Genomic DNA, 13,304 nt, shown 5'->3' on the forward strand with positions numbered 1-13,304 from the left:
CTATAACCTGTATCATTAAAATATGTTATAGGATTGATAAAATCTATTTATAAGGATAAAATACTGAATCCCTATTGGTAAAACTTATCTCCAATATAATAGCGAGCTAGGTTCTTGGTATAGAGCTTCACTCAATAATTGGTAGAGTAACCTTGATCATTATGGGTAAAGTCTATGAGCTTGTCATTTACAGGTCTTGGTCTGAGGAAAAAACTTTTCTAAAAAATATGGCCAAGTAGTGGGTATACATTGTAACACTCTCTAGTAATATTTTGCGAGAAATTTAGCTTTTCTTTTGGTAAACTTTCCTAAAATATCCTAAAATGGATTCTGCATCAGTCTGTTAGGAACTGGATATCCGTCACTGGCCAGATTTGAGAATTTATAGGAATAAAAATCATTTCTCCACATTGTACACTTATATATGTCAGATTGGCATCTCAGGACCTCAGAGGCATCAAAAATTTCATTCATAATTCCATATGAGACCATCGGAAAAAAATTGACCATTTTTCAAAAATTGGTCATGTAGAGGCTTAGTCATTGACTGCCCAGTAACACAATAAGGCATGAAAATACCATTATGTTGGAATTTTAACGATATTCTCAGATCTGAAAGCAGCATGTAGGTGGATTCCTGCCAATAGCATTAAGAAATTAGCCACAGTTAGGCATGAAAATGCCATTATTTTGGCATTATTATATTATATATATATTATAATCGGATGAACGGTTTTGGAGTTACTGCCCTTGACTTTGTAAAACGCGTCAAATTTGGCTCGTAGACACGATAGAGGCTACAGTTTTTATCCGATCTTGATGAAACTTAGTTTGCGTGTATTTGCTAATGAGATAAACGGTTTGAAAGTTATTGCCCTTGAATTGACTTGTAGGCATGATAAGCGCTACAGTTTTTATACGATCTTGATGAAACTTGGTATGTATGTATATACTGATGAGCTCTCGATTAAATTTATATTTGGCATTGTTTTTTTTAAGTTATTATACACGTCAAATTGGTTTGTAGGCATGATAGGGACATATACAATCTTGATGAAACTTGGTATGGGGGTATATACCAATGAGATCTCGCTTACGTTTGAATTTGGCATTAATCGAATGACTTTTTTTGCATGCAGTTATTGCCTTTGACTTAGTAAAACGCGTCAAAATGGTTTGTAGGCATGATATGGGCTACAGTTTCTATATGATCTTGATGAAACTTTGAATTTTGTTACAATCGGAGGAGCGCTTTTGACTTAATAAAAACGTGTCAAATTGGTTTGTTTGTATATACGGATCTTATAAATCTATAAATTATTGACGATATTTTGTATTTTTAGGAATTGCCCTTGACTTTTTAAAGAGTGTCAAGTTTGATCGTTAAAGATCATAAAGAAGACAGTGTTAATCCAATTCTGATGCAATTCGAAATAAATGTGTATGTTGATTAGAACTTGTTCATGTTTGAATTTGATGATAATTTGATATATATTTTTTAGCTATTTGACTTACAAAAAAACAATGAAACAGTGTGAATGTACGCAATGTCAGTAGGGCAAGCAGCTTATTTTCGTTGCTGCGGGTTGTGCATGTTGACTGCAGTGGTCCTACTGCCCAACTCACTGCTGTCAATTTGTCAATCTCGAAATTAGCAATGTTTAATCTTCTGAAACCGTTTTACCCAATGTTCTTCTTGAATGATGTTGACATTAATGTAAATTGTGACATTTCACAAAGAAACTATCAATCGCAACTACGGTGGCCAATTTCGCTAAGAAAGAAAAGAAGAAAATCTAAGGTTCGATGATTTTAGTTGAATCGCCCAGAATTACTAAGATATATATATTTCACTTCAATTTGGCGTTTGTGTCATTTAAATCCGTAAATAGGTTTGTCTCTAAAATAAGTGACAACTGAATAATAAGAACAGCTGTGATAAACTTATAAAAGATATGTTTTATTTGCGTCATACCAAGAGATAGTGATAACTATAATTAACGAAAATACTGAAAAAAATTATTTAAAGTTAATGGCCAGGTGTTACATTTCCGGTGGCTTAATTTTTACTTTGAATATTTCTAAATAGTCTTCAGAACTACTTGAAAATGAAAATCGTATAATGGGTCAAATAAATTGCAAACAAGAAATCTAACATTTGGTTTATTTCGTTCACAAGCTTCTCTCTGAAATTTGGAGTATCCGAAAATTGAACGTCTTGTTGATATAGTCTCTGACACCAAGACATCTTTCGTCGCAGCTGTGCGTAGGTGAAGTGGGACAGGGTGATTGGGTCTACTGTATACACATTACGTCATCAACGGATACCCAAAATGAAAAGTCTCTTAAAATGACGATTCGTTAAACTTCCAAACATTATAACTATGAATACACCTGGACTGGAAGGCTTAAATGTCATGTCTAATGGCATGGCCTTGTTTTTGCAAGGTTCTCGCAGAAATAGAAGCCATGGTCATCGTCGTTACACAGCACCACGAATGTATGACATTTCTGTTAAAGGCTTAGCAGAATACTTGTCCGAAACATCTGCCTCTATTCCATCCTCTGATGGATATTTTGACAGTTGTCAGCTGGAGTAGAGCCAAAAGAGAAAGACCTTGTTAAACTGGTCTTTTGATTATACTTGGGTTTGGCAGATTAGAGGTATCTAAATAGGTTTAAAACCCTCCCACCTGTGAAGATGCGGAATGTCCCCATTTAACAGGGCTTATTATTTCTGTCTCTACACCAGTTGACATCTGTCCAAATAGCTACCAGAGGCTGGCATAGAGACAAATGTTTCGGTCTAAGCAGAACACCTGCAGCATTCACTGGGCAAGCACTATATCTGCACTAAATTTGTTTCTCCACATCTAATAAAATTCAAACAATGATAGTTTTTTTTTTTGACGCCGGTACTGATTTTTCTCCCGAAAACATTGCTATACCTAGGATCTCCTACTCCAACACGAAGTCAATTACGTCTAAATTATTCAAATATAGGCCGGCTTTATATGCCAAAGAATAGGCTAAACATGAAGGAGAAAAGGTCGATGTCTTGTCAGAATGGCTACAAGCTGTCAAGAGCAATTAAAACGTAGCCTCTGAGCCAGTAGTACTTTTAATTCTACGTCCATTTGCAGCGATACCAGTGTGGCTGAAAATCTCAAACTACTCCACGACAAATATGTTATTGTCCCAACAGATAATGCCTCTAACACCATTGTATTTATATGTAAGGCTTACTATTACAGTTGTCTTATTTCAGAACTCGGTATTGGAACGTCTCGTTGTAATCCTGCTTACAAGCATACTGCACTTAGAAAGGGTGAAATCCTCTCCAACCACAGGTCAATCCTAGCTTCATTCAGAATTCCTTCTAAGAAAGCAGATTTTGAACTGCCTGTATTATACTGGATTCCCAAATTACAGAAAAACCATTACAAGCAACGTTTCATAGCGGGGTCTTCCAAATTTTCAACTAAACAAGTATCAAATTAATGAACTTCTATTTTAACAACTATAAGGGATTGCCCTCCAAAATTTTGTGGCACTGTATAAATCAAATGTGGATCTTGAAAATTATTAATATCAATATACAGAAGAGGATGTCATCAAAATGTTTAATTTTTTGATAGATAACACATTTGTGGAATTTGGCGGAGAGATATTTCAGCAAGTAATCGGTATTCCTATGCGCACTAACTGTGCTCCTTTACTTGGTGATTTATTTCTTTTCTCTTACGAGGCCGATGTTATTCAAAGCCTCCGACGCAAGAGCTGTTAACAATTAGCCTGTTCCTTCAATTCCACATTCCGTTACATAAATGACGTTTTATCACTGAATAGCTTTTGGACATTATGAAGATAAATTTTCCCAGGAGAGTTGGGTATTAAGGACACCAATGATTCTAAGACTAAAGCGTCCTACTTGGATTTGCTTCTTGAAATTGTCAACAACTACGATCTTTGTGTCAGACTATTATGACAAACGTGACGACTTTGATTTTCCCAAAGAAAATTTTTCATTTATGACCAATAACATACGACACTCATCTGCTTATGCAATTTACATTTCATAGCCCATCCGCTATGCTAGGGATTGTTCTCTTTATGAAGATTTCCTAGCTAGAGGTCGAGTATTAACTTTGAAATTGCTGGAACAAGGTTACTTCACACACGTCATGTAGGAAATTTTATGGTCGTTATAAGAACTCCTTTATAAATAGAATTAAGGTGAGCAGTGACGGTAGGGAAGCTAAATGAATTCATTTATGCCTACTGGTGTCATAGTTTTGAGCTCGTGGATCCAATGTAGTTCTGCGTCTTTCTTTGGTGGTCTATTCTAGATCAGGGTCATGGCTTATGGTTCTGATTAGATGGACAAAGAAAGGATCTGGGCCATGGTCGGGTTTATTGAAGTGTTTACTTACTGGTGTGAGTCTGTTCAGCCGAATGTCGGTAAGATGTTCCTTCAGTCTTATGTAAATGGGGCGTTTTGATTCTCCGACATATTGCAGTCTGCAGAATTTGCAGGTGAGCAGATAGAAAATATTGCGGGTGTTGCAATCACAGGCTGATACACAGTTGTATCTTTTTCCAGTCGAGGTGCTGCGTATCTGGTTTTTTGATATCCAAAGGCACATATCACAATGTTTGTTCGTGCACACAGGCTGTGTCCACTAGACCGTTAGTCCCGAGATGCCGGGTCTGAAGGGATATGTGATGGTAGAACTAGTGACTAGGTCCTTAAGGGTAGGGTTACGTCTGTAGCCGAGGTGGGTCGGGAGGATAGTTCTACAACTGGCGGATGCAGATAGGGGCCAGTTAGAGATTAAAATGTGGATTAATTTGAGGGCACATGGGTTGAAATTGGTGACAAAAACATAACGTTATGTGGAGGGAGGAGAGAGGGTGTTGGAGGCAGGCGGTGGTTTTAACAAGTATTTTCAGCTTTTGGAGTCAGCCCTGTCTTTATTAGCTTTAATAATGTTGGCAAGGTATCCTCTGAGGGTATAATATCAGTTAGGTCCTGGGCATGATTTTGGTAATCTGTCTCGTGGGTGCATATTCTGCGTATGCGTAGGAACTTACTGAAGGGTCCGTTCTTCTTCATATGTTTTGGGTGACAGGAGGTTTATGTGAGATAGCTATGTGTATCAGTAGGTTTACAGAATAGGTCGAATTGCAACTTGATAAGGTCTCTGTTAAGGATGACCCAATTCATGTGCAAGAACTGTGGTAAGACTTTTACTTTTTCGAAGAATAGGAAAAGGCACGAGGAGAGTGTCCATTCAACCACGAAACACCACTTCTGTCCTTGTAGAGCTGGATTCTACCGACTTGCGGATAGAATTCGGCATACTTCTTCTTGTAAGTCTTCGACTGTTCATCAAAAGTCCACCACAATCATACCGCCTCAAGACCAGACCGGCCCCGACCCTGCTGCCCACACCCCTCTTTCAACCGAACAAGGAACCGGAAACTTTTTGAGTTTCCGAAAGGCAATGTTGGGACTGACCTGACCTCGAACTGGTCTAGCCTATTTGACCAACCCACGTACGAGGACCTGTTCTAAACAGATAGCTCTGTCTGCGAGTGGCAACTCCAAAAAGCTCCAGACATCCCATGTGCCGTCCCTCGTATCCTTACCCTCCCTGTGTAGACTCAAACAGCATTACTTTGATGTACTCCGGGTTGCTAAAGACTACCAACCCCCTAAAAACACAATTTGTGTCCTCTATATCTATCAGCTACACCACTAGGGTCACATGCCAACCGGTTCGACCATCCTGCTTGCCCCCTTATCCCCCCCCCCCCTCCACTAGCCGAATCCTCCAGTTAGGGATTAAAAAGTCGACTCCGCATCTGACTCAACTCGCCTCCGCACTTGAACGGAGTTGCCTCCGCATTTAACCTGGTACGCCTCCGCAAATGACCCGAGACGCCTCCGCATTTGACCAGAGACGCCTCCTCATTTAGTCAGTTCGCTTCCGCCACTGACCCAAAACGCCTCCGCATTTCAGCAGAGACGCCTCCGCATTTATAGCTATATACATAGAGGTGAAGTTTTCACTTTTGCCTCGTTGCCCCTGAAGAGTTCCAACCAGAACGAAACCGGACGGGCCACATACCTAAGAAAGGGTATTTTCAGGAAGTCATTTCTTCCTTAAAATAATTCTGCTTTATAAATACGATCAATCTGTTTCTGACATTTTGGTTGATTTGTTTGGTCAGGCCTGAATTGATTTGGTGTATTTCATGATTTTTACCATCGTGGTAGTGGCGTTTGTCGCGCGCAAAGCAGGCCATGCTTACTCTTTTCAAAATATCTGATGGTACTACCGTTTGGAGGAGTCCACTACCACACATCTTTTACTCTCGAATTTGCCATACTGAGATTTTGAATTATCTAGTTTGTACGCATTTTTTATTTCAACATTATTACTGATTAGTTTAGCTGAGCAATTCATTATTCAGTATTATTCATTCTCGGAAATGCCGCATTTGTCCCTTTATAAATCGAAGCAAAGAACCTTCAAGCCCATTAAATGACCATAAGGTTTAGATTTCGGGGTAGGGAGGGATTTATTCTCCAAAATAGGTTAGATAGAACAAGTTATATACTAATGGGCTTTATGAACAAGGCTGTCATTTAAGTTCTTGTATGTAATAATCATCGTTTGCTTATAGACAAGGGGAATTTCTCTTGCAGGCTCTCATAATGGACATACACTATCTTACTTGCTCAATTGCTAGACGACAAAGGGTGCTATGCAACTATGCACATATTTATTAGTAATTTGATTTCAAAGTATTTATTGGCAATTTGATTTACAAAGTTTTCATTGGTTATTTGATTTATAATGTATTCATTGGCAATTTGATGCGTTCATTGCTAATTTGATTTACAAAGTATTCATTGGTAATTTGATATACAAAGTATTCATTGGCAATTTGATATACAAAGTATTCATTGGCAATTTGATTTACAAAGTATTCATTGGTAATTTGATATACAAAGTATTCATTGCTAATTTGATTTACAAAGTATTCATTGGTAATTTGATATACAAAGTATTAATTGCTAATTTGATTTACAAAGTATTCATTGGTAATTTGATATACAAAGTATTCATTGCTAATTTGATTTACAAAGTATTCATTGCTAATTTGATATACAAAGTATTCATTGGTAATTTGATATACAAAGTATTCATTGGCAATTTGATGCGTTCATTGGTAATTTGATATACAAAGTATTCATTGGTAATTTGATATACAAAGTATTCATTGCTAATTTGATTTACAAAGTATTCATTGGTAATTTGATATACAAAGTATTCATTGCTAATTTGATTTACAAAGTATTCATTGGTAATTTGATATACAAAGTATTCATTGCTAATTTGATTTACAAAGTATTCATTGGTAATTTGATATACAAAGTATTCATTGGTAATTTGATATACAAAGTATTCATTGGTAATTTGATATACAAAGTATTCATTGCTAATTTGATTTACAAAGTATTCATTGGTAATTTGATATACAAAGTATTCATTGGTAATTTGATATACAAAGTATTCATTGGCAATTTGATTTAATAATAATAATAATAATAAGAAATCTTTATTATCCCAAAGGGGGCAAATCATTTTACAACAAGAGAGATCTCTGATACAAAAAATAAATAAATAGGAACCACAAACAAATGAAACACAAACATAAATACAAACAGTACAAAGAACATATATATATTGTTTATTGGAAAAAAATGAAGTTTTCATCAGACCTGCCTTAAGAATTGAACTTTCGAAAAAGGGGATAAAAGAATAAAGGGCTCTGTTGCTTTTTGCAGAAAGGGCTAGAAATCTTTGACCAGAGGGTAGTGGGATGTAATTATCAGATAGAACATGTGTATAGTCATGGATAAGTTTCTCAGTTTTCTTAATAAACTGGCTTTCAAATATTACGTTTAATGATTGTGATCTAGTTAATTTGCTGCATATGTTAACAATTTTAGAAAGCTTGTTTTTATTTACAGTTGACAGATTACCGTACCAACATAGTATGTTGAAGGTCAGCACACTTTGTATAAAGGATGAATAGAATAGATGCATAATTGACTTATCGATCTGAAATTTAGGCGCCTTAAAAAATATATACGTTTGCGACACTTTTTGTAAATGAAATTTGCAGTATTTGCAGTCCACGTTAGTTTTGAGTCCAGTATTGTTCCGAAGTATTTGTACTGATCGACAATCTCAATTTCACAGTTATTAATAACAATCGGTTGGAGGGCAGGCTTCTGTTTCCTGAAATCAATTATCAATTCTTTTGTTTTGTTTGTGTTAAGATGCAAGAAGTTATTGTTACAATATTGTGAAAAGTTTTCGATATCAACTCATATAGATTGTCCGATTCACCATCGCTGAGCTTGCCAACGAGAGACGTATTGTCTGCAAATTTGATCAAGAGACAATTGTTCGCTTGGCTTCTGCAAGTATTTGTATATGAAATGAATAAGATGGGCGAGAGAACACAACCTTGTGGAGCCCCCGTTGAGGATATACTCGATTCAGACTTGGAATGGTTTACTGTTACAAATTGGGAACGATTTACCAGAAAGGATTCAATCCATTTAATCAGATGTATATTAACATTTAGATGAGCAAGTTTATTCATGAGAAGATGTGACTGTATTGTGTTGAAAGTATTGTATTGTGTACAAAGTATCTGTTGCTTTTTTGATTTACAAAGTATTCATTAGTAATTTGATTTACAAAGTATCCGTTGGTTATTTGATTTACAAGGTATTCATTAGTAATTTGATTTACAATGCTCCATTGGAAATTTGATTTACAAACATTCATTGGTAATTTGATTTACAAAGTATTCATTGGTAATTTGATTTACAAAGTATCCGTTGGTTATTTGATTTACAAAGTATTCATTAGTAATTTGATTTACAATGCTTCATTGGAAATTTGATTTACAAACATTCATTGGTAATTTGATTTACAAAGTATTCATTGGTAATTTGATTTACAAAGCAATTATTGGCAATTTGATTTACAAAGTATACATTGGTAGTTTGATTTACAAAGTATTCATTTGTAATTTGATATACAAAGTTAGATAAAAATGTAATTTACCAAATTTCTTGTAAAAAAAAAATGATGTTGGTGAAACCCAAAATGCGTTGCTCGTTTTAGCGCCACCGTTCTGATATACTCCATAAGAAAGATAGACCAATTGCGAAACCATTTAAACCTACCCAATAATTCCATGGAAGATATGCATGTCATGCCAATTGTAAAAATTCCCTTATTACCTACCGTTAAACCCAAAACTTCGTTAAAATCCAATAACAAGTGGTTGCCTAACAAGATACGCCCACATTCCTGATACATTTTCAGCATATCAATGGAGGTCACCAATCTATGTCAAATCATACCAAAAATCTAATTTGTGCAAGATATTGTTGATTTAATCAAACACGCAAAATTTAATAAAATTCGGACATAAACTGTCGCATTTATCGCATTAACAAGCCAATAAATTTTGATGCCTTTATACATTGCAAGGGCAATAACTCAAATTCCGTTGATCCAAAAATTTAATCTTGATCTTATCATTATAATTAATTACACCAAATTTCATTTAATTCGAAAACTGTAGTCTCTATTGTGCTCACAAACAAATTTTGACGCGTTTTTCATAAGTCATGGACAATAACTCAAAAACCGTTCATCAAAAGATCGTCAAATTCGAACTTGTCCAAGAACTCATTACTATAAATGATCACAACATATTTCATTAAAATCAGATAAAAACTGTTGTCTCTATTGCGTTCATAAGCCAATTGTGGACAAACGGGGCGGACCGACAGACAATATACAACCACATCATAATATGAACGTATAAAAACTGTTGTATTTATTGTGTTCACAAACAAATTTTGACGCATTTTTCGTGAGTTATAACTCAAATACTGTTCATCATAAAAATCGTCAAATTCGAATTCTACCAAATTCTTAACAACAAAAATGATCACACAAGGTGTCATTGTAGTCTCTACATTGTGCACAAATAAATTTTGACGGATTTTTCCTAAATCAAGGACAACTCAAAAAAATGTTCATCAGAACAAATTAGACCAATATAAAAATGATCACACCAAGTTTTATTAAAATCAGATATAGTATTGTGTTCACAAGAAAATTAATGTTGACCGCCCAACGGGCCACCGGACAAGGGCGACGGCAATATTTCCATTTAAGAACCATCTATCATATTCCAGTTTATTGTAAGTAAAAATAACAACAATGAAATGTAGTTCATCAATTAGCTTGTTATTGTAACAGTAAATAATAGGGGATGTTGACAGTTTGGATTTTAGATTCAATCAATGGGCTTAATATACTGCTGATATTCCATTATCTTCATATCCGACTTTCAACTTGGAGAAACTCTATCTAACTATGACTTTACCAGGTGATGCTAATTTCCTACAGCTAATCAGGTCTCGGTAACATCAAAGAGTTTGTACAACAGGTGAAATGAACGTTCCGGCGTCACTAACCACGTGTATTTTGTTAAGTTAAATAGTTACATTTCGTTCTAGGCGCAGTAGGCTAATTATTTTAATTACTTTCAAATCATATTTATTGATTGTAGTGTTAAGAGTGAAGAAGTTCCTAAAAACTTCTATGTAAAGCACTGGCCAAGGTCACAAATAAAGAGATAAATGTTCAATACAAGATAAGGTGAAGTTAGCATAGTTAGTATTAAGTTAAAAAAAAACATCCACGAGTAATCTACAATAAACACAAGTCTATAATATGAAAGTTTTCTTGTTACCAGTTCTAAAAGAAAAGAGTATGAATAGGTTCTGAAAAGATAAACATCTATATATAAGGATTAGAATATATTATACTTAATGAGCTAGAAAATAGAGAGGGCGGTCAAGTATTATTGGATTCAATGGGATCGAGTCTACCACGGACCAGAAAATTATTAAGGTTTTTATTGCGCTTATAGGCAATTACAAGTCGTTTGGTATATACATTCCGAAATCTGTTCTGTAATTCACTGTAATATTGTTTGACGATGGATGAGGTTTTGGCAGCTGTATGATTAAAGGTGGCAACAAATGGAATCATTTGATTATCATGCTGGATGTTAAGTCCATTTGGAGTTTGGAGTTGGTCCATCCAGTAGCTCTCTCTCTGTAATCGTTTGGTTTTTGGTTTGATAAGATCAGAGTCAGGAATTGATTCAATAGGCATGATAAATAGGTCTTCAATGGAATGGTCTGGTAAATTAAAATGATGAGAAATTGGTCTATTTTTGCTATGAATTATATCAAAGCGATGGTTCGCAACGCGTTCTGGGTTTCGCCGACGTATTGTTTGTCACATTTTTTACACGAAATTAGGTAAATGATATTTTTATCCGTACACGTGAGACGTTCTTTAATTTCAAATATTTTTCCGTTTTTTTTATTTTGAAAATAATGAGGCATATGGATATGTTCACAGGTGCGACACCGAGAACCTCTACATGGTATTGCGCCAAAGTTATTTATTGGAGGAGGGGGTTCATTAATTTTCAAAAGGTCCAAAACAGTGTCATTTTTAATTTTGCGCAAGAATCGTTTGGAATAGCCCCTCTCTCTTAATTTACTGAAAACTAGTCTATCCGTTGGTTTAAAAATACTTTGATGTCTAATTTGTTTGTTTGAGAGAAACTTGGTCCTTTGAATACCGTAGTATCCAAAAAATCCATACTTTGTTCAGAAATATTCGCAGTTAGTTTTACAGAAGGGTGGTGATTATTTAAAATTTCAAAATATTGCCAAAAATTTGTTAAAGACTCGGTCCAAATAATAAAAATATCGTCAAGAAACCTTCCATAGAAGAAAGGTTCAAAAGACATAATTAGACATAATTCCAAAAGTTCTAATATTTCTTTGTCGGGTCTATCTATGCAGGGATTTCGAAGAAAGGCCTTTCGGACAGCGTCTAAACCGGGTTTTATTATCAATATTGGTATACATACATCTAATGAGATAAATCTTGCGTTTGGAGGAACAGTCAAGCTTTTAATTTTTTCAACAAAATCGGTGGTATCCTTAAGATATGACGAATGCTTACACGCTAATGGAAGTAAAAAATGGTCAATGTATTCAGAAACTCGGTAGGATTCGCTCGCGCAATCTGAGATAATAGGCCTGCCTTTAGGAATCCTATTGCCAATTGTCAGTTGTAGTCTACAAGTAACTTCTTGTATGTATGCTATTACTAAATAGATCTTGTTTAAATGCCTTCTGGTAAATATTTCCGTAATCTGACAAACGCATATCATGCTCCAGCTTCAAAATAATCAGACTTGTGATACGATTAGTTCTGCTTACTGACAAACGTTTTTCAATTTGAGTAAAATCGTATTTTTTTTCATAAATGTCAATAGAATAATTCTAGTTTTGTCAACCTATTTAATAATAATTTTTGTCAGATTTTCATTTTTTTTTTAACACCATAATATTCACATGATATATACATTTTAACATGTGCTATTGCACATTGTCACCATAACCAAGTGACCTTCCTTTTTCCAAGATGATAAACATTTTGAGCAACATGAAATAGTGGATAATGAGTCGAATGTAAACCTGTTTGGTTCCATGTGTACATATTTGACTGCTGTACGGCTCCGAACACAAATCACATTACACATCGGACATCGTGCCTCATCTCTTTTCACCTAAACTGCTATAAATGTGAAAGGTTTACTCCTTCAACTGGCATCATTCAAACTCAATAACCTTAAACCAATCTGTATTGAACATCGATTCCAAGCTCAAAAATGATATCCAGTTATGTTCTTCTCTTGAATTTCACAAACAAGCGTTAATTGGGTCGGGTAAGGCTTCATTGACTGAATACCATTGGCACACTATAGCGTGTTTAACAATTTGTATTCTCTGAGAACCTATACGGCTTACAATGCCTTTGGTGTTTTTTTTTTATAAAAAAGGGGCGTGAAGGGGTAGGATCATTCTTTTCTATGTGTTCAGAGGATAAACGCATTATTCCTTTAATTTTCTATAAATATAAAACACTTTTGAAAGCTTGACAACTTTTCAGTGAAGTTAAAGTATTTACTACAATGCTTTACTTCCTTTTATATCCAAACTTTATTTATCACAATTGTTTAGAACGAACCGGGACAGAAAGTGAAGGCCATAATCTATTTATTACTAGATGTATTTTTATTAAAATTATTTGAAATTATTA

At 35.0% G+C, this 13,304-nt stretch overlaps 1 protein-coding gene across 1 annotated transcript; it reads right to left on the reverse strand.

Annotated features, from left to right (window-relative positions):
- Window positions 1-6,891: 6,891 nt before the first annotated feature.
- Window positions 6,892-7,607, reverse strand: LOTGIDRAFT_66306 (hypothetical protein; the record flags this gene model as incomplete). The annotated part of the gene is made up of 2 exons (XM_009056457.1): window positions 6,892-7,033; window positions 7,210-7,607. Coding segments are annotated over 2 exons (540 nt in total), but the record flags the coding sequence as incomplete, so codon positions are not given.
- Between the last annotated feature and the right edge of the window lie 5,697 nt (window positions 7,608-13,304).

The sequence above is a fragment of the Lottia gigantea genome, assembly GCF_000327385.1.
Source record: "Lottia gigantea unplaced genomic scaffold LOTGIsca_28, whole genome shotgun sequence".
NCBI lineage: Eukaryota > Metazoa > Mollusca > Gastropoda > Lottiidae > Lottia > Lottia gigantea.